This window comes from Gracilinanus agilis, chromosome 4 (genome assembly GCF_016433145.1).
Source record: "Gracilinanus agilis isolate LMUSP501 chromosome 4, AgileGrace, whole genome shotgun sequence".
Classification (NCBI taxonomy): domain Eukaryota; kingdom Metazoa; phylum Chordata; class Mammalia; order Didelphimorphia; family Didelphidae; genus Gracilinanus; species Gracilinanus agilis.
The window spans coordinates 465,436,714-465,458,976 of NC_058133.1; the positions used below are offsets into that span (position 1 = coordinate 465,436,714).

At 34.4% G+C, this 22,263-nt stretch overlaps 1 protein-coding gene across 1 annotated transcript in view; it reads right to left on the reverse strand.

The window, feature by feature from the left end:
- TRIM33 (tripartite motif containing 33) overlaps window positions 1-22,263 on the reverse strand; it is a gene marked incomplete at its 5' end in the record, with an annotated part of 177,353 nt that overhangs the window by 121,209 nt on the left and 33,881 nt on the right. The window contains one exon of the mRNA XM_044675523.1: window positions 2,290-2,408. Within this exon, the coding sequence (XP_044531458.1) occupies window positions 2,290-2,408 (119 nt within the window). The remainder of the gene's footprint in view (window positions 1-2,289; window positions 2,409-22,263) is intronic.

A 22,263-nucleotide genomic window follows, 5' to 3' on the forward strand; every position in this document is an offset into this window, starting at 1 on the left:
AACCCTGAACTTCCTATTCAAACACACTTTTTTCCTTCAAACCTAGCCTTGGAGGAGCTCTGGCTTAGGGACCTTGGCTTGGACTGCTTCTGGTAAGACTGTTCTTGGATTTTCACTTTGGACTTCCACGTGGGTGAGTAAAAAGGCCGACTCCTTTCCTGGCTTCTGGAAAGACTAATTGCTAGAAGAGGCTGCGTATCCACCACTGGGTCCTCCAGCTAAACAGCCCTCCAGCTGAAGGTCCTTCAATGGAGGGTTAACGAGCCCTGCCTGGTTCAAACCAGGATGGAGTAATTATCTAGTGTGATAGGATAGATACCTTCTTTACCCTCTTTCTCATTTTTCTACCTTCCTCTTTCCCTCTATTTTGTAAATAAAGCTGCTAAAAAGTCATTTGACTTGAGATATATTAATTTCGGCGACCACATTCTCTCATATTTTAGTTAACCCTTACAATAATGCAATATTATAATGATCAACAGAAAAATGCAGATCAAAAAAACTCTGAGAGGTATATCACCTTACACCTAGCAAAGTGGCCAATATGACAGGAAAAGGAAATAATAAATGTTGGAGGGGATGTGGCAAAGTTGGGACACTAATGCATTGCTGGCAGAGTTGTGAATTGATCCGACCATTCTGGAGGACAATGTGGAATCATGCCCAAAGGACTTTAAAAGAATGCATGCCCTTTGATCCAACAATACCACTAATGAGTTTATATCCCAAAGTGATTTAAAATACTGGGCAAGGATCTGTTTATACAAAAATATTTATAGCTGCTCTCATTGTGGTAGCAAAAAATTGGAACGGGAGTGGATGTGCCTCGACTGAGGAATAGCTGAACAAACAATGATGAATTGATGGATTTCTATAAGAACTAGAAAGACCTCCATGAACTGATGTGGAGTGAAATAAGCAAAACCAGGAGAACATTATACACAGAGACTGTAACACTGTGGGGCAATCAAATGTAATGGACTTTGCTACTAAAAGCAATGCAATGATTGAGGACAATTCTGTGGGACTTATGAGAAAGAACACCATCCACATCCATAGAAAGAACTATGGGAGTAGAAATCCTGAAGAGAACACATTTGTTACTTGTTTATATGGGTATGTGATTTGGGATTTTGGTGTTAACAAATTGCTCTTTTACAAAATAATAATATAATACAAAAATAAATAATATGGAAATGGGTTCAAGTGATAATACATACATACATACATACATACATACATACATACAAATATACATACATGAGAGAAAAGAGATAAGGAAGAGGGGAGAAAAGGAAGTTCATAGTCAATGGCTCTAATTTTTTTCTGCAAAACATGAGCCAAGGTTCTCAGCTGAGAGTCTGGGGAGGAATCATGGGAGTTTTGAAGAGAGAAGAAAAGATTTGGAAGAGCCATTGTGGAGAATGACATTATTTATATATATGAATGACATATATATAACATATAACATTACATATACACACACACACGCACGCATGCCCCAATGGAATTGCTTATCAACTCCAGGAGTGGGGAGGGATGAGGGGAGGGAGACAACATGAATCATATAACCATGGGAAAAAAATTTAAATATATTATAATGATTTGGCCTGGTCCTAAAGAACAGATATAAGAAGGCACATCTTTGCTTCTTAGTCAATGTTGGGGAATATGAATGTGTATTGAACACTGCATATAATGCCAGACTGTTTCAATGTATTGGTTAGTTTTGCTAGGATCTCCACCCCCACCCTCACCCTCACCCACACCCACACCCACACCCACACCCACATCATTCTATTAGAAAGGAAAACTCTCTGGGAAGATATGCAGATATGGATAACTGGGAAATGCAAGTGATGTAAAAACAAAAGATAAGAAACTGTTCCTTTTAACAATGTTATTGTTATAGTATAAAACAGTGATTCCCAAAATGGGCTCCACCACCCCCTGGTGGGTGCTGCAGCGATCCAGAGGAGCGGTGATGGCCACAGGTACACTTATCTTTCCTATTAATTGTTATTAAAATTTTTTTAAATTAATTTCCAGGGGCCAAGTAAATTTTTTTTTTGGAAAGGGGGCAGTAGGCCAAAAAAGGTTGGGAACCACTGGTATAAAACATTATCTTGGTTCTGTTCATTTGAGTATGTCTGTGAATATTGAATGAGATTAAAAGCAGTAATTCTAAAATACTATCTACTCCTGCTCATAAAATTAGCCACATAATAAATATAGCCAATACTTACATTTTGATATAAGATTTGAGGAGAAAAAAATGAATAAGCCTACCTGTTCAGACTTTTCATCAGAGCTGCTAGGTGCTTCAGATGTATCTTTCACAAAGTAATTATCAACAAGATCTATCTGTCTGCATTCTTGGCGGCATATTGGGCATCGTATTACTCCAACTGCAAAAGATAATGAAAGCATTAATGTAAATATGCTATAATAGGAGCATATTTCACTGTAATCACATAGATAGCCTGCTTACTGAATTAACAGAAACCTAAAGTGATACCAATATATACTCTCGTGTATCTATAAAGAGGAAAAGACACCTGGCATTTTTAAGATAGTGTAGCTGGTTATGATAATTTGTCACAGAATCTGTTAGCTGGTGGAAATTTCAGCAAACTCAAAATGAAAAACCAAAATGAATGCTCTTTTCTCAAAATTGAACAAAAATGCTTAAGTGATTAGGAAAAACTATTTCCATCTCTGACTTTTACTCTTATTCTGCCACTCTCAGACAGTATTATTAGAAGTAGATATGGGCAGTGTATTCAGGTCTACAAAATATACTATCCTCAATCATCTATCTATACTCTGATTCCCTCTATATCAAGAGTGGTTTCATTCCTTAATTCATCCTATATATATTTCATCATTTCTATTCTCTATGAAATTACACTAGAAAATTAGAAATTAAATCATGGCAAGGTAACCAGGCCACATCAGGAAAAATGAGAAGATGATGCTAACCCTTGCAGTCCTTTTAGCATAACAATTAAAACAAGAAGCTACCACAAGGTTCTCCACTAAGTATTCTCTTTTTCTCTCTAACTGAATTTGACTTTAAAAGAGAGTTTGTGGACAATTTTTGACTTGCTTGCTCTAGCCCAAAATTAACAACTATAGAATAACTAGAACTTGAAATCATAGCCCTTACAAAAATTATATGAAAAGTAAAAAAATAATTTAAAATGTTATTTATTCATGTCTTACTACCTTTATATTTTAATCTAATTTTTTATCCATATTTCAAAAGACATCTGTTATTGAGTGTTCTAAGTCCCTTAAGAAATTTGACCGGCAAGAATATCAAGGGAATCAATGGAAAAAAAAATGTCAAGGAAGGTGGCAAAGAAGTCCCAGATCTCAAAGTGTATTACAAAGCAGTAATCATCAAAACAATCTAGTATTGGCTAAGAAATAAGAGTATCAATGGAATAGATATGGTACATAAAACATAGTAATAAATTACCCTAGTAATTTAGTGTTCAATAAATCAAAAGACCCAATCTTTTGAGACAAGAATTGACTACTTGAAAAGCTGTTAAAAATTGGAAAATGGTATGGCAAAAACTGGGAATAGACAAATAACTCACACTCTATACAATATAAGGTCAACATGGATGCATGATATAAACATAAAGGGTGAAATTATAATAAATTAGGGGAACATGGAATAAGATTATCTGTTAGAATAAAGGAAGAATTTAGGATCAAATGAGATAATATTATAAAATATAAAATGGATAATTTTGATTACATTAAATTATTTCATCACATAAAATTAAGTAATTTGTTTATTGAATTGTAAACATATATTTTTACAAGCAAAACCAATGCAATCAAGATTAGAAACAAAGCAGAAGGCCAGGGTAAAAAATTTTACAGCAAGTATCTCTGATAAAGGTCTCATTTCTCAAATATAAAGAGAACTAAGCCAAAATTTATAAAAATAAGTCATTCTCCAGTTGATAAATGGTCAAAAGATATTAACAGGTGGTTTCAGATTTAAAAAAAAAACTATAATCACATAAAAATGCTCTAAATCTAAATCACTCTTGATTAGAAAAATAAAAATGAAACCAATTTTGAGGTACCACCTCAAACTGTTCAGATTGACTAATATGACAGTTCTGGAAGATGATAAACATTGGAGAGGATATAAGAAAATTTAGACATTAATACAGTGTTAATGGTGTTGCAATATGATCCAATCAAAGCAATTTGGAATTATGTTCAAATAATTCAAACTGTGCATACACTTTGATACATCAATAGCATTCATTACTAGAATTGTATCCAAAAAAAAAATTTTTTAAATAAAGGACCTATATGTACAAAAATATTTGTTGCAGCTTTTTTCGTGTTAACAAAGAACTGGAAATTAAAAGACTGTCCATCAAATGAGGAATGGTTGAACAAGTTGTAGTATAAGATAGTTATGGAATACTATTGTGCTTTAAGAAATGACAGTGATTTTAGAAAAATGTATATTCACATGAACTGATGCAAAGTGAAGTGAGAAAAACCAAAAGAATATTGTATATAATGACAGTAATATTTTTTAGAAACAACTGTGAATGGCCTAGTTATTCTCAACCAAGACAATCCCAGGGACTCATGATGAAAAATGCCATCTGTCCCTCACCTATTGTGGAAGTTATGTTCCAGACACCTACCACCACGCCCCAACCTCCACCCCCACCTCTGCAATAGGTGAAAATCCACCAAATAGCAGGAGAGCAAACAGACTGATGCTACAGTCACTGAGTCAATTAGTGCCCAGGATACAGAACACAGCACTGGTGGGGGGCACCCATGGGTCCCCAGCTATTGATTGGGAGTTAGTTCAACCCCACCCACATCAAAACACCCCAGTAACATTATTATCTCTGTCTCAGGTCAGCTTGGCTTACCAGAGGGGGACAGAAGGGATGGACTTCTCTCTGCCCCCACACAACCCAACTGCAAAAATCAAGACGTGTTTGGGGGGAAAAGACAATTAGATGAATTTTTAAGAACAATTTTAAGAACAAAAAGTTAACAGACACAGTTGAAGCAATATGAAACATATGGATGACTTCATTAATTTATTTAAAATATAAACTAATTTAGTGTCCTTTTATTCATTAAAAAACCAAACTCTTAATTTTTAGCTTTTTAAAGCTATTTCTCATTATTTTTTCTTCCTCCCTAAAATATGATTAGAAAAATGCAAATTAAAAACAACTCTGATGTTCCACCTCACATTCGTCAGATTGTCAAAGTTAACAAAAACGGAAAATAACAAATGCTAGATGGGTTGTGGAAGACAGATACATTAATACATAAACGGACTCATTACTATTAGAACTGTGAACCAGTCCACCCATTTTGGAAAGCAATATGGAACTATACCAAAAGAGTTATTATAACTTGTTTGACCCAATGATAAGTACTAGGTCTATACCCCAAAGAAATCAAAGAAAGAGGAAAATTACCCATATGCAGAAAAATATACAAGTTCTTTTTATAGTGAAAAAGAGTTGGAAACTGGGGAGAAAAGGAGAAACAAGTATATAAATGTGATGGAATGCTTTTGTGCTGTAAGAAATTTTGAAAGGGACAGTTTCAGAGAAACCTGAGAAGATTTATTTGAACTGATACAGACAAGTTTAGCCAAATTAGAAGAACAATTTGTAATATTGTAATGATAATCAATTTTGAAAATTGTAGAAACTCTGATAAGTATACTGCTCAACAACAATTCCAAAAAAACTCAGGAAAAAAAAAAGACTCCCTACCTTCTGTTTTTAGGGGAATATGACCTACCTGAGAATTTGTTTTACTTGATTATTATTTGTATCAGGAGATTTTGTTTTTCTTATTTTCTCAATGAAGAGGAGTAGAGGGGGAAATTGGAAGTGGGTGGGGATGGAGGAGAAAGTAAGATGTTCATTGGAAAAAAATTTTTTTTCTTAAAATAATTCACCACCTAAATAACCTATGATACATAAATAAAACAGAATTTTCCTATACAAGAAAAAAATCAACATGAAGAACATAGGGCAATACCAAAAGACTCATGAAAATATGGAAGAATCAATCAATATATACAATGACTACAAAAATGTAAATGGAAAAAAAACAATAAAACAGAAAACTAATGCAGTAAAGTATAACACAAATATATGAACAAGTATAACACAAAGAAGAGATAAAAGGCATATTTATATTTATCTCCCAATTTCTCTGTATAGAAGGGGGAATTATGGGTATAGAAAATAGCATATCAGACTTTTTCAATATGTTGGTTAGGTTTTGTGATAATGAGATTAAACCTACCCTGCCCATTTTTAGATTTAATCACCAAAGGTATAAACACCACCACTTAATTCACAAGTAGGGGTAGTCTGTGACCCACGTGTGCAAGAGTGGGTGACAAATCAGAATTGACTGACTGCTCCCTGGGCAGTTCAAAGCAAAGTGTTTGTTGTGATTTGACACGGAAACCAAGAAGACGGCACAGGAAGTGACAAAAAAGAAGCGCCTTTAAAAGAGAGTGACAACTTCTTGTAGCTCTCTTCTTGTTCGTTTCCTGGAGCTGGAGGTCAAATTGGAGGCACTGCTTGCTGGACCTGAGACCTGAGACCTTAGTGAGATTGTTCTTAAATTTCTCCCTTAGAACTATACATGGTGAGTGAAAAAGGCTGACTCCCTTAGCTTCCCTGGAGGTACTATCCTCTGGAGCCCTGCCAGAGTAAAGCCAAGACTTGAATACATAATCTAGTTCTTTAAGCTAGATCTCTTACTCTACCCTCTTCTCATCTCTCTACTTTCACTCTCTCCTATATTTTATAAATAAATTACTAAAATCATTTTAGGAATTAATATTTTTCAATTCCTTGGTGACCACTCCTTTAAATATTAATATCCAACCAAAACCCCTTTTTCCTTTTTAGTTTCCTCAGCTTTTTTTTCCCCTAAAGGATGTTTTTTTTAATGAAGTAGAAGGTAAGATAAACTGAAGAAAGTAATAAAAAAAAAAAAGTTTGGTTAAAAACTCAAAAATAATATTATCAATAACTCTGAAAACAAGATGCTCCAGCTGAGTGATGTCAAAAGTTAAAATTCAAAGGGCTAAGAAGTGAGGAGAGAAAATAGAAGTAATGAGTTTAAATAGCTTTTTCTAAAAATGTGTGTATAAAAAGGGGATAAATTATTGTAGAGCAATAGCTAGGGATCACACAAGAAACAAATAAAAGGGTGGTATATGTGTGCATCAAAAAACGTGCCAGTAGATAATGAAAAACTGAAGAGAAAAGAAAAGAGGAAGGCTATGAAGATTGTCTACCAATGTAAACAAGTTGCTGTTCCTTCATCTTCAAAGAGGGCCAATGACAGTACAAGGTAATGTCTGAGAGGATATTTTTAATATATACTGAATTATTACTATAGCTGGATTTAGAATTAGCAGCTCCAGTCAATTCTTTAAGCTTTATGCTCATTCCTTCATTCTTGGGAACTCTAAGGAATGGTTTCCCTCTCATAAAACCTGATTAGGAGATAAGGGAGATAACAAAGCTCTTCCTACTAAGCTAATGGAACTAACTCAATATTTCCCAGGGAATTCGGAGGGGTTGAGAGTCTTGATGGATAGCCTCATTTACTATTCACCAATTAAAGATGTCTTGGGATGTCCAAGGGAGGAGCTAAATAATGAGCTCGCAAACTGTTTATTGACCTGTATGAACATACTTTCTTGTCTTTAATTATAGAAGGATTCTAAGATTACTAATTTATTGGTTAATGCTAGACTAATCAATAAATTGTTATTCTTAATCAAAACCCAATCTCTCAAAAAATTTACTTGTCACAGATGGTGATCACAAAGAGACCAGGAACTTTGATCCCCAATCATGGGCAAGAGGGGGTTCTCAGGAGATACAGCTGCTGCCAGAGCTGCTGCCCACATTGAGACTCGGTGGTATTGGAGATGCAGGTTCCCCTGGATCAGCAAACAATGTGAGGCTTGCTAGTCTTGCTCTCCCAGGCTGCCTTGTAGATTCCCTTTGTTTGATCTGTTCCTACTCCCAGAGAATAAGGTCAAGGGACTGAGGCCAAGGAAGTTGGAAACCTCCCTCCCTTCTTGTCCTTGATTGTTCAGCTTCACTCTGTACATCTATCTGTTTCTAAACACTTTTAGTGTTGACTTGAAGGAGTTATTTTGTGTTGTTTATGGGGAGTATTAGGAGAGCAAGAAACTTTAGATCCAGTTCCACCATCTTCCCACAATGCATCTCCATTAGCTTTTTAGCTTTTTATTATGCATGCGATATGTCTAATGTCACTACATGAGCAATATGGAAATATACTGAATGAAAATACTGGCATAGCATATATGAAACTATTTATATTTACTGCCTTAAGAGCAGAGGGGAGAAGGAAGAGAGAGGGAGAAAATCTGAATATTCAAATGTCAGAAAACAACTGTCAACAGTTATTTCTACATGCAATAAAAAATTATAATAAATACAATAAATTCTTGATGCAAAGGGTTATAGGAAATAACAAGAATTTCCATTATTCTCAGGCTGATATGAACAAGGATAAGTTGTTAAAACAGAAAATAAAGTAAAATTGGGAACCTGACATAAACTGGATTTTTTAAAGAACATATTAGGGGGCAGCTGGGTAGCTCAGTGGAGTGAGAGTCAGGCCTAGAGACAGGAGGTCCTAGGTTCAAATCTGGCCTCAACCACTTCCCAGTTGTGTGACCCTGGGCAAGTCACTTGACCCCCATTGCCCACCCTTACCAATCTTCCACTTATGAGACAATACACCGAAGTACAAGGGTTAAAAAAAAAACAACACATTATCAAGTATTCTGAGACAATATATGGCCTGGTATTTTGAAGGGGAAAATGGCCTTACAGGGTTAGGAAGCATAAGATTAAAGCAAAAATTAGATGCAGTTAGCTCAATGGATAGAAAGAGGGGCCTGAAGATGGAAGGTTCAAATACAGCCTCAGACACTTTCTAGCTGTATGACCTTGGGCAAGTCACTTAATCCCAATTGCTTAGCCCTTACCACTCTTCTGTCTTAGAACTGATACTAAGACAAAAGCTATGGGTTTAAAAAATAAATAAATGCTTGACCTTGCCAACAATATCATATGAGGTGGAAAAGCAAAAACTTGCCTAAAGACATATGAATGTGGAACCCAAGGGAAAAAAACTCTGATTTTAAAAAGAAACATAGAGACATGGAAGCAAAGACAAATAATTAGGTATGAATGACAAGTTAATAGAATGTTATTATTAAAAACATCAGGAATACTATCAAAATGATAAGGTAGATCAGAAATGCTAACAACAAAGTTTTTGTTTTTACAAAAGGCATGTTGGAGGAAAAGTGAGAAAATGAATATATGAGAGAATGATAATCATCATGGTAAAAAGGCTGAAAAAACAATTTTACCTGTTTTCTCTTCTGTCTCTATAGTCCTAGAAAAAGTAAACCAAAAACACACAAGAAAAGCAAATCAACACACACACACACACACACACACACACACACACACACTGAGTTTGCTTTCAAAGGCTCAACCAGATTGACAGGAAACGCCCATCACTAGTAAGTTGGTCTTTTGGGGCTGAATCTTCACAGGCACACAAATTAACAATATATATGGGGCAGCCAGGTGGCATAGTAGATAAAGCCAGGCCTAGAGTCAGGAGCACCTGGGTTCAAACTGGACTTCAGATACTTCCTAGCTGTGTGACCCTGGGCAAGTCACTTAATCTCCCTTGCCTAGCCCTGGCCCTACCGTTTTATTAGAGTTGTTCATATGAAAGAAAGTAAGAATTAATATATATGAAGCACAATGGCAGAAAGGAAGCAAGAATCTCTTTTATGCAAAAATCATGTCTCAATTTAGTTGGTAGTCAGAAATGAAAAATCATTCGACAGTGACCAGTAAGTCTACATATTACTAGAGAACTAAGTCATATGAAACTTGACATTATCTCTGAAAATGAAAGCAGAAGCTGAAAGGGGAATTGCAATTTAAACGCAAAGATGCCTTCTCTTTGAAAAGGCAAATAAAGGGTTTAGAGGACTCAAGTTTTAAGCAGAGACAACACATAAGAAAAATAATAACTATCTACAATTTTTTAATAATAAAATTTTTTTGCTCTCAAGGATATAAAAGCCTTCCTACATGGGCTCAACACCACATTTTTGGACTTTAAAGAATAGGTAAAAATGGCATGAAAAATAACAGACAGGAAAGGCAATTGAACTAGAACAAATACATATTGTGCAAATTAATGATGGAGAGAACACAATGATGAGTACATTGAGGAATAAAAGTCACAAAAGTAGGGGAGGAAATCTTTAACTATATGGAAACTCTAAAATGGGCAACAGGACACATCAACTATCAATCTATATGCTTACTAATAACTGTAAGAGGCAGCTGGTGGCTGGCGTCAGGCAAGATCTGCACTCACATCCACTTCAAAAGCAAGACACAACCTCTGTTTCCCTCTGATTCCTCATCTACAACATGGGGATAATAACAGCACTCACATCATAGAGTTGCAGTGAAGATCAAATGAAGTAATATTTGTAGAAGTACTTAACACAGTGCCTGGAATGTAGTACGTGATATATAAATGTTTATTCCTTTCTGCTACATAAAATTTTTATGAAAAATAATCAGGCTTGGAGGACAGTATCTCAAAAGTGATATTCACAATATATCATTTCTCCACCACACAAATAAAAGATACAGAGAACACAATATCCTACTACATTTACTGTTTATTATTTTTTAAAGCATTTAATTAAAATGAAAAGCTCCAATACAGGTTTTTTCACGGCAAGGTGTCTGAATGGGATATATCATAATTATTCAAGACACCATGAAAACTATAACAGCTATAATTTTGTTTGTAGTCCCTAGAATCATTAATCTCAAACAACCCATAAAACATCAAGAAGATGTATGGTCATGAAAGGTATTTATTTGTGAAAGAAATCCAGCAAAGGAGTATAAATTGATGGGATTAAAGGATCCCTTGGAGATGGTAAATTTCTCCAGAAATATATGTTTTCAAAGTGCTAGTTTTATCCAATGCATGGCACACTCCAAAGCCACATTAATGAATCTCGGAGAAAAACTAGGTAGATGAAAAATGTGTACTGTCTAGATTACAATAGTTATATAAACAAGCTAATCAGCTTGTCCAAAGGGTAATCTCTAATGTAATAGAAATATGTAATAATCACTGTATATTTTGCTAGCCGTTTAAAATGATCTCCCTCAAGCATTCTCTAGAAACAAAATCCATAGTATCTTGATATGTCTATTGTTTTATTAAGAAAACCACCAGAATGGCCATTAGAGGATGTTAGTATAAAATAGTCTCAAATGTCAGCATGTCAACTAAGAATATTCATTTGAATATAACCAAATGGGCAATTAACTATACTAGCTTTGGTTTCCCCATACCTAGAAAGGAACCAAACCTAATATGCTTTCTGATAAAACCCCAATTTTATTCAACTTGACTAAATGAGGTAGAGTAAATAATTAAAGCAATTATAATTTTTACAGTGATATGCCAATGACATGTAGGTTACTATCTAGCCTCACTATTAGGTATGAGACATTGCTCATATATTATAAAGCTGGTAGCATTTGTCCCTAATCTTATTAAAATAACATAACATTCCTTCATGATAAATGACTTCTCTTTGAAGGAAAAAAAAGCACATTAAAAACAGCATAAGCAAAATAAATTAGGTACTGAAATATCAGAAATCAGAAAAACCTCAAACAGAAAAAAAAATACTATATTGGTCCCTGAGATCCACAAATTCTATGTTGGTCGGGGAAAAAAGATTGGTAGTTCTGCTTTGCACAAATGCTTAAGCTAAAATGCTCTAGCATGAAACAAGATAAAACTGAAATACCTTAGAAGTATAGATGCTATTTTAAAAATCCAGAGAACCAATAAAGAAATTGAAATTACAGTGTATAGTTACAAAACAGCATACAAAATACACAAAAACCATTAGTATTTTCATATAACAAAAGAAAACTCCATTCAAAATAACTTAAAAAATAATAAGTATTTGAAAGCTATAAATCAAATTTCAAAACATTGAAATAATTATATAAGTAATGTAAGGATATTCATTTCTTATAGTTGTGCTGTGCCAACATAATAAAAATGAAAATATTAACTACATAAATTTAAAGATTTAGTGCCATATCAAACTAATAAAGACCTATTTTATAGATATAAAATAAGAAAGGGCTTTATTTTGAACAACAAAATGTCTAGGATCCCATGAGATATAATGAAACAGTAGAAACAAAAACTAAATCTGAAGTCAGACTTAAATCTTTATTACTGGCTAATAATAATTTCTTTAAAAACTATTTTATATTACTTATATCCATGGAAGAAATAAACAAGAATCAGAAACAATTTAATTCCATGAACTAGTGTTCAACAATTTCAAGGAAAGAAAAATTCTGAATTTTGACAGGGAATGTTAGGAAAAGTGAGTTTGTTAACAAATATTCTATATAGAACTTCTTATATCATATTACCTCAAGGAGCATATAATAGACTGACAAACTGAGTATTAAAGATTAGACAATTATTTTAATAAAAGAATATCAGATTATGTACACAACTATGGATAAGGAAGAAATTCTTTTAAAAAGGATAGATTACACAAGGAAAAATAATTTTTATCACATAAAATTGAAATATTTTACATAAAGAATGGTAATGTAGCTATGTAGTTACAGGCACAATTAAAAGATTCATGTGAAAAGAACACAAATAATACATCACCAAGAGTCAGTCTATAATGGCTAAGTAGTCAAAGAATATGATACAACATCTCTAAAAAAGAAGTACTTGCCATTAATATTGCTGTGCTTTAAGAACAGATGGCTATGAATACATGTAATGAAGCATAGAATGATTTAAAAGAAATGATACAAATTGAAGCAAACGGAAAAATTACATACCCAGTAATTATACAATGCAAAGAATTTTTTTAAAAACTCAAAACTAAATCCTTTAGGAGTTAGCTAGGTGGCTCGGTGGATTCAGAGGCAGGCCTAGAGACATTTCCTGTGTGACCCTGGACAAGTTATTTAACTCCCACTGCATAGTCCTTACCATTTGCCTTGGAACCAACACAGTACTGATTCTAAGACAGAAGGAAAGAGCTTAAAAACAACAACAACATAAACTAAATGCTTTGGAATTATGAGGAAATCTAGAACTAAAGAAGAGGTATGAGAAGGCATTCTCCTTCACTTCTTTGAAGAAATGTGGCCCATGAGCTTCAAACACCCTTTTTTTGTTTTGTTTTTTTAAAATGTGTTGGTTGGCATACTGAATTATTTTTCTTTTCACCTTTTCATTTTTTGTATTAAGGAATGGTTCAGAATAAAATTCAAGTCATATTAAAATAAAAACTCAATAAGTTTTATTTTTAAAAGCCAACCACTAAAAACTTACTCGACATCATTAATAATAAGAGCTATACAGAAAAACATAGCCAATGTTTTATATCACACTCAACAAATTGGAAACGAAAAAAGATAGGGACATCCAGAGAAGCTGTGGAAAGACAGGAATACGAAAATGTTTTTGACAGAGCTGTGACTGACCCAACCATTCTAGGAAAATAATCTGGAATTTTTCTACAAAGAAAAAATAAATATATATTTTTAGTAAGCCAAAAAAATTTTTTAACAACAAAAGGCCTACTTTTGTCATATAATGTTGTTTATGTAGTTGCTAATAATTACTAAAAAACCTGTTGCATATATGGCTAAAAATAAAGGTTCATGAATCATATGCAAAGCAGCATGAGAGTGGTAGTAAGAGCACCACAACCACTACACGATACCAAATACAAAATGGTTAAAAGCAAAGATGATATAACAAATTAAAATATTACTATTTGGTGCCACAAGTAGATAAACTGACAGCTGTAGTTAAAGCTGCTAATTTGATTACAAATATAAAATATTGCTTAAATTGATCTGAAAAGCTAGTGATATAAATCCACATTTCTATATAACTGACAATTTTTAAAACAAAATACAAACTTTATTGTACTCTAAACTGATAGAGCTCAAGAGATAGCAATATAAAATATGGATTTATAAACACTAGATAAAACTGGGCCTCAAAATTCATAATGATTCAGAATAATGATTTCATAAATTGTACATTTATTTATAAATGATAAACTGTGGATAACAAATTTAAAATATTTTGGGGGGCATTTTCCAATTTTAAAAAATCTACAAATAAAATAGAACTATTTATTGATCATTTTCTTGGTTTACAGAAGCAATTCTTATTTTAAAGACCTTTCACTGACTTATCTAGAATACTTAGCTTTTAAAAAACAATCATGCACACGTTTTAGGAGAAAATTTTTGTTACAAGATCATTTTCATTTGTGTATACTTGGATCTAATCTAGCTACTTTTTCAAATCATGTTCTTCACCATCTCATATCTATGTCCTTTAAACCAGAAGTTCTTAATCTAAGGTTAAAGGAAAAATTTCAGACCACCCATGAGCTTGGATGAAAAAAAAAATTATTTTCATTAACTTCGAAATGAATTCCTTGTCACTACAGTACTTTGGTTTTGTGCCACATCTGTGATATTTCCTAAACTCATCTAATTTTTGCTCTTATCCAAATGATCTGCAGTCTTAGCCCTACAACAATCTCATTTAAGTCTTATCTTTCCCCAAATGCTTTTCACTAAATTTTCCCCTCCAAAGTGCTAGAATCACACATAATCTGTGTGTTAATCAGATGTGAAGAGGGGGGAAAAACATGGAAAATTAATTCATTTCAATCACCTGGTCAGAGATTTGATTACTTATTGGCCTAAAACGAATCATTATGATCAATAACATAACAAATCATGGGGAATGGTTGGCCAGTGAGCAAATGAGGGATATGGAAGACGGAAGAAAATAAAATGAAAAATTGCCTTTTTCAAAAATACACATTTTTCCTTTTTTAAAATCTGCTACCTTTTTCTATGGCAAATAATATGCTGAGATATTTTTAAAAATAAATAAGCAAGTGCGGGGGGGGGGTGAAGGGGATAGGAGGAGCATGAATCAGGTAACCATGTTAAAAATGTAGATTAATAAACGTTAAAAAAATAATAAATAAATAAATAAATGAATGAATGAATGAATGAATAAATGAATGAGCATAACTTTTCCCTTCAAGGTAAAGGCGAAATTTTAGAGTGAGAAAGTAACTACTTTTCTTTCAAAAGAAATTGCTGCTGCTACAAAGGGAGCATTTTGAACATGGATGAAATGTTTTCACTGTTATGTGATTTTGCTGCCCCAAACAATGTTACCTACAAAATCTTATATCTTGATACTTTAAAAATCTGGAAAGAGAATTTTCTAACCACTTAAAAATCTGTCAAAATGAGATACTTTAGTAGGTTTTTAACAAATATGAAAATACAACATCTGATTAGTCTGCAAGAAATTACATCAGAGATGATGGAAATTTGCTTGTTAAAATTCAAGAAACTTTTCAAAATTGGTGAATAGGATTGAAAAATTATTACTTATTAATAATTAGTAAGCAAGCCAACAATGCTTTTTCCCCCAAAATGCATTCACATTATCTGTAATAAATCTTTTTTTGGCTATATCATCCATTAAGCCAAATATCTAAATAAATTGAACACAGAACCAGACCTTCAAACTGATGGATCGCAAAGTGTTAAGCCAAGATTTTTTTTTAAATAATGAAGCATATTGCTTTCAAGAATCTCAAGCTGTTTCCTAGACACAAAATCTCAATCCTTTTAACACCAACATTCTTCTAGTAATGGTATGTAACTACAAATCGCATTATACAATATCTAAAGAATGAAAATCATAGATACTTGCAAAAGGCAATGGATAAATGCTAGGTAGTTTTTGTCTATTAATATTGATAACTTAATGCAATCAGAAAAAAGGAGACTAGTCATCATCTAGTGAAAGCAAGAAATAACATACAAACATAAATGACCACACAAGCTTAAGATATCTAAAATAAGCTTCTTGATCAGTAGATAGATGTTAAATGGAAGGAAGACAAAACATGATGAAATATCTGAAATTAGCTCTATATCCCTTAAATAGCAGCATTAATGAGATCACAGATCTGTTAAAGTACTGAAAACACTGTTGTTTGTACTTTCATTTTCTAAAGAGGACCAATAACATTAGAGTGATGTCTTGACTTGTGCATGAATTGGATTTAAGTGAGGTACAGTTGCAGTCACCAAGTCTTGCTCTCTCTTGCTCTCTCTTCCAAAACCACCCAATGGGGCAAGACAACTGGTGATGGCTGAGGATGCAGTGATGACCTTGGTGATTTTCCAACAGCACCTACTAACACACTGTAGGAAGGATGCTGATAAAGAGAAATCATCTAGAGGAGGAGGATGTAAGATAAAGAGAGGCCTCAAAATTTTGTCACATGGGGTTTTTACTGAAAGAAGTGGGAAACTGAGTTTAAGGAAGAAATATTTAGGATGGCTTAATGACTGTTTTCCAAGTGTTTAAAGGGTAGAGGGAAGAAAAAGGGGAAAGAAATAAGTATTAAGTTCCTACTAGTACTAGCTAGCCACTGTGTTAGTACACTACAATTATCTCATTTGATCCTCACAACTCTGACTTAAGATACTATTATTATTATTCCCATTCTCCTGTAAGGCAAAGAGAGATTAAATGACTTTCCCAGGATCAACAAAGCCAGTATGTAGAATCATTGTTTTCTTTAATCCACTCCAGGCCCAGAATTCTATCCAATGTAACCACTTAGCTTGGCCTCAGAGGTTGGAATTGGAGGCAGTGGGGCAGCTAAGTGTCACAATGAATAGTGACAGACAGAATCAGAAACATCTGAGTTCAAATAGGGCCTCAGGCTCTTATTAACTGTGACCCTGAACAAATCACTTTACCCTGTTTGCCTTGGTTTTCTCATCTGTAAAATGAGAAGGAAATGGCAAATCATTCCAGTATCTTTGCAAAAAAAAAAAAAAGGTGGGGGGGGGGGGGCAAGAAGTTTGAAGCAACTGAAATGATTAAACAACAAAATGCAAATTTAAGCTCATTAATCAGAACTATTTCAAAAAAGAATGGGCTAACCTTTAACAGTGATGGTGAAACTTTTAGAGATAGAGTGCCAGGTCCTGCCCCCACCCCACCGCCAGACCAAGTCTGGTACCCCTGCCCATGCCCCACTCCCCACTGAGTGCTGGGTGTAACCTGCTCCCCACCCCCATTCCACCCAGGGAAGGGAGGAAGCACTCCCAATGGACTGCTAGGCAGGGAGGTAGTCAGGCTTGGGAGAGGGGGAAGGGAGCAACCCAGCTGCGCCTCCCTCTGGCTTTCTAGTTAGGAACTCTGACAAACTCTTGTGCTTCAGGGACCAGTACACTGGGTCCTTGGCATGCGCGCCCACAGAGAGTTCTCTGCGTGCTGCCTCTGACACATGTGCCATAGGTTCACCATGACACACCTAGAAGATCCAGGAGTTCCTTCTTAAAGAATGAAGTTTTAAGAAAAGAATGAATAGTCATATGTTGGTGATACAGTAAAGGTAGACAAAAGTTGAGATATGAGGGTTGAATTAGTTTTAAGATGTCATCCAAATATGAGATTACGTGATTTTCTTTCTCAGAGTTTACCCTTCTGTAGATGAACTATCAATGACTGAAATAAAGGTAAAGTTGGGGCACAAAGTACTGAGCTCAACCAATTTATTTGTAAAGTGAAAAAAATTTACCAATAAATAGGACTTCAGCTTCCTCAGAAAAGACCACTAGGTTCTGAGGGATTTATGGAAAAGAACGCTACCCACATTCAGAGGAAGAACTGCAGGAGTGGAAACAGAAGAAAAACAACTGCTTGAACACATGGGTTGATGCAGACATGATTGGGGATGTAGACTCGAAACTACCATCCCAATGCAACTGTCAACAATTTGGAAATGGGTCTTGATCAGTGACTGTTAAAACCAGTGGAAATACACATCAGCCTTGGGAGGGGGGGGGGGGTGAAGGGGAAAGTAAGAGCATGAATTATGTAACCATGTTAACTTTTCTAAAAAATATATTAATAAATGTTTAAAGCAAACAAACAAACCAAAAAAGACCACTAGGTGAGGCTAAAGTTAGCCTTTTTTATACTTACTCTGGGTAGCACTGAACAAAGGACAGAAACAAGTTATGGTTGGTTACAAAACCTAAAGAAAATAACAGTTGGTGACGTAGGTGTGGGCTCAACATGATTTTTGACTAGAAGTCTCCAATGTAGGGTTATCTTGATTTTTAAGGAATTTTGCATTGATTTACTGAGACCATTTGCACCTGTAGGACTTGTGAATGGAACAAATATAACATACTTCCCAGAGTCCACCAGAATCCTGAAAGATTAAGAGAAATAACAGATCTCCCTTATTTGTTCATGGGTACACAACGCTTCTTAATAAGATAACAAATCCTCTTTATTGTGTCCAGACAATAAGATGTGTAAAGAAAATATATTTCTTTGAATTAAGGTTACTTATGTGACAATTCAGCTCACAGAAAAAGGATAACCTTCTGAACATATGAACTTCTTAACTCAAGAGACAAAGAAAAGGAGTTAGTTATAAAAAATACAGAGTAAAATCAACTACAAACAGAATGAATTTTAAAAATAAAATCAACTAAGAAATGGGATCAATTTTATTTCCTCATAGCTAAAAGAATATTTTTATCACTGAAAGATGTAGGGACACCATTCATGGAAATAATTAATCTGTACAGGAATTACTTGTTATTCAAATGCTAGAGAGAATTTATTTTTAAATTTATCTACCCCACTGTTATTTTTTCCCCCATTAGTAGGCATTCACTTTTGACTTTCTAAATTTTTTTCCTGAGACAAAGTTATTTCATCTTCTTGAAATGCTAACAATAGCCAAAAGAAAAAAATTAAGAAAATGAACACTCCTCCAAATGCAGTAAAATAATTCCTAATTAGCATTCAATTCATAGAAAAACAACTGCATTAAGGTAATTAGGTACAAAATAAGTTCACAAAAACTTGGGATTTCTGCACATTATTTACAAAAAAAAGTGAAGAAAAAGTCTAAATATACCAATCAAATTACAAAGAAGATACTTTGTCAAATGGGAAAATATAATATAAAAGAGAAGGTATAGAATAGTTAAGAAATAATTTTTAAAACATAATGCAAAAAAATTGGAAAATGAGGGGGTGTCCCTAGATTGGGGATTGGCTAAACAAATTGTGGTCTATAATGGTGATGGAATACTACTGTGCTATAAGGAATGATGAACTGGAGAAATTCTATATGAACTGGAAGAACCTCCAGGAACTGATGCAGAGTGAAATGAGCAGAACCAAGAGAATACTGTACACAGAAAGTGAAACACTGTGGAACAATACAATGTAATGGACTTTGCTAATACAAGACAATCCCAAGGGACTTATGAGAAAGAATGCTATTCACATCAAGAGAAAGAACTGAGAGAGTAGAAAGACAGAAGAAAAACAAATGACTTACCATTTGTTTATATGGATAAATGATTTGAGGTTTTGGTTTTAAAAGATTGCTCTTTGCAAAAATGAATAATATGGAAATATGTATAAGTGATAACATTGGCCAGTGGAAGTGCTTGTTGGATCTGGGAGGGGGAAAGGAAGAGAGGAGGGAAAGGAAATGAAATATGAAAATGTGGAAAAATACTTTAAAAATTTAAAAAAAAAACAGAATGCAAGATAGCTGGATATCATCAGACTTCAAATTATTAAAAGTATTAAAATCTCTTTGGATAAAGCAATTAGATAAAAATAATTGTGTTTGGTCTAAAACAGACTTTGGATTTAAGGATTTAATAAAAGTTACCGAATGGCTGAGGCAAGATGGCAGAAAAGGTACAGAGACCTACCTATTTCTACCCAAATTACCCTCCAAACAACTTTGACATAATATATCAAGATAAATTCTGGAACAGAACAACAAAAGGGTGGAGGAAAACAATTTTTTAGCCCAAGACAATTTAGAATGTCAGCACAAGGATGGGAGTGAAAGGCAAATGAGACTAACTGGGGTGGACATAGAGGGCAGACCACAGTACCAAGGAAATTACAGGGGTCTTCCTTTGCTGATTCTAGGTATAACTCTGTTGGATTGCCCATACAAAGAATCCAGGATGTAGTCACAAATCACAGTCCTAGGCTAACGAGGAACACTAGCACACACACCAGCATTTGCAGCTACAGGGGAACAGAGAGAGCACAAGCCAGGAGATTATTAAACACACCTCTCCTTAGATGATACAATCTTGGAAGAAAAAACTTCTAGATCCCCAAAGCTAGTTCTGAAGATAGCTTCACAAAGAATCTGAAGCTTGAAACTACAAAAACTTGTAACAGTTGTTTTTGTTTTTTTTTTTAATTTAAAAACAAGTAGCTGGAAAATGATCACACACACACACAAAAAAAGAAATGCCACATATAAGGGGAGAGGAGAGGAAAATGAAAGAAGAGGAGGGGAGGAAGAAGGAAAGAACAAAAGTCAAAAGAATTTAAAAATAGAATATGAAATATCTCAATGGAAAAACAAGTAATCAGGAAAATAGATCCTGGAGAGATAATAACCTAAAAATTATTGAAGGGGGCAGCTGGGTAGCTCAGTGGATTGAGAGTCAGGCCTAGAGATGGGAAGTCCTAGGTTCAAATCCAGCCTCAGACACTTCCCAGCTGAGTGACCCTGGGCAAGTCACTTGACCCCCATTGCCCACCCTTACCACTCTTCCACCTAGGAGCCAATACACAGAAGTTAAGGGTTTAAAAAACAACAACAACAAAAAAAAAAACACAAGAATTATTGAACAGCTTTAAAGTCATGGTCAAGAAATTATAAAGGAAAATTGCTCTGATACCCTAAAACCAGAGAGATAAAACAGAAACTGAAAGAATCCACCAATCATCTTCCTGAAAATAGATCTCAAAATGGAAAATACCCTGAATTTCAGAGCCAAATCCCAGACACAGTCAAGGAGAAAATATTGCAAGCAGTCAAAAAGAAACAATTCAAATATCATGAAACCACAGTCAGAATAGCGTAAGAATTAACAGCTTCTACATGAAAGGATCAGAGGGCCCAGAATGTGATATTCCATTGGGCAAAGAATTTAAGATTACAACCAAGAATCACCTACCCAGCAAAAGTGAGTATAATCCTTCCTGGGAAAGAATAGATATGCAATGAAATAGAGGACTTTGAAACGTTCCTGAACAGAAAATCTGCCATTCAAACATAAAACTCAAAAGTAGCATAAACGGGTAAACAGGAAAGACAAATCATAAGATTTGTACAGTTTACATTCCTTAATGGGAAGATAATACTTGTTATTCCTAAGAGCTTTATATTTATTAGGAGAGTGTGAGGGATGAAATTGTGCATTATTCCTCAATATACACTGATATGTGCTAGTAATCATAGATTGACAACTTCCTATAGAAAATTAATGAAGTTAGGTGCCCTCCACTAGAAGATATCAATCTCTCCTGATGAAGAGTACAAGAATTCCCTCTCCCCAAGCAGCTTTATATATTCCTTTTTCTTTCAAAAAAGGTAGCTAAGAGATATTCCTCCCCACCCCACCCCTCTTTCTGGAAGAAGTTTGGATGTCTTAACTCCTATGAGAGAAATCTCAAAACTTACAAATTATAACCTTGACTATATACAGCCTGAATGTTGCTGTTCAAGACATACTGTAACAAAATTTGATTTAACTGAGAAATTGCAAACCTAAGGAATATTCCCATACACTTGAAAGTGCTGGAGAATAGAGAATAGGACAAGATAAAGAAATACATTTTCTGTTACACTCAGAAACTATGGAAAAGATTAAGGAGGATAAAGGAAGAACAGAGGTTGAAAAAAGATTAAGGAGGAAGGAAGATAGGACAAGATAAAGATATATAACATACAGATGATGGGAAAGAGGAGATAGCATTGTATTGAATCCCTATAAATTCTGAGTAAATTTGAGCATAAATGTCCACTGTTTCTGAGGTCTCTCTAGACAGTGGTCCCCTCTCCCGGTCCCTCTCCCTGTCCCTCCCTCTCCCTCTCTCTCTTCCTCTCCCTCTCTCTCTCTC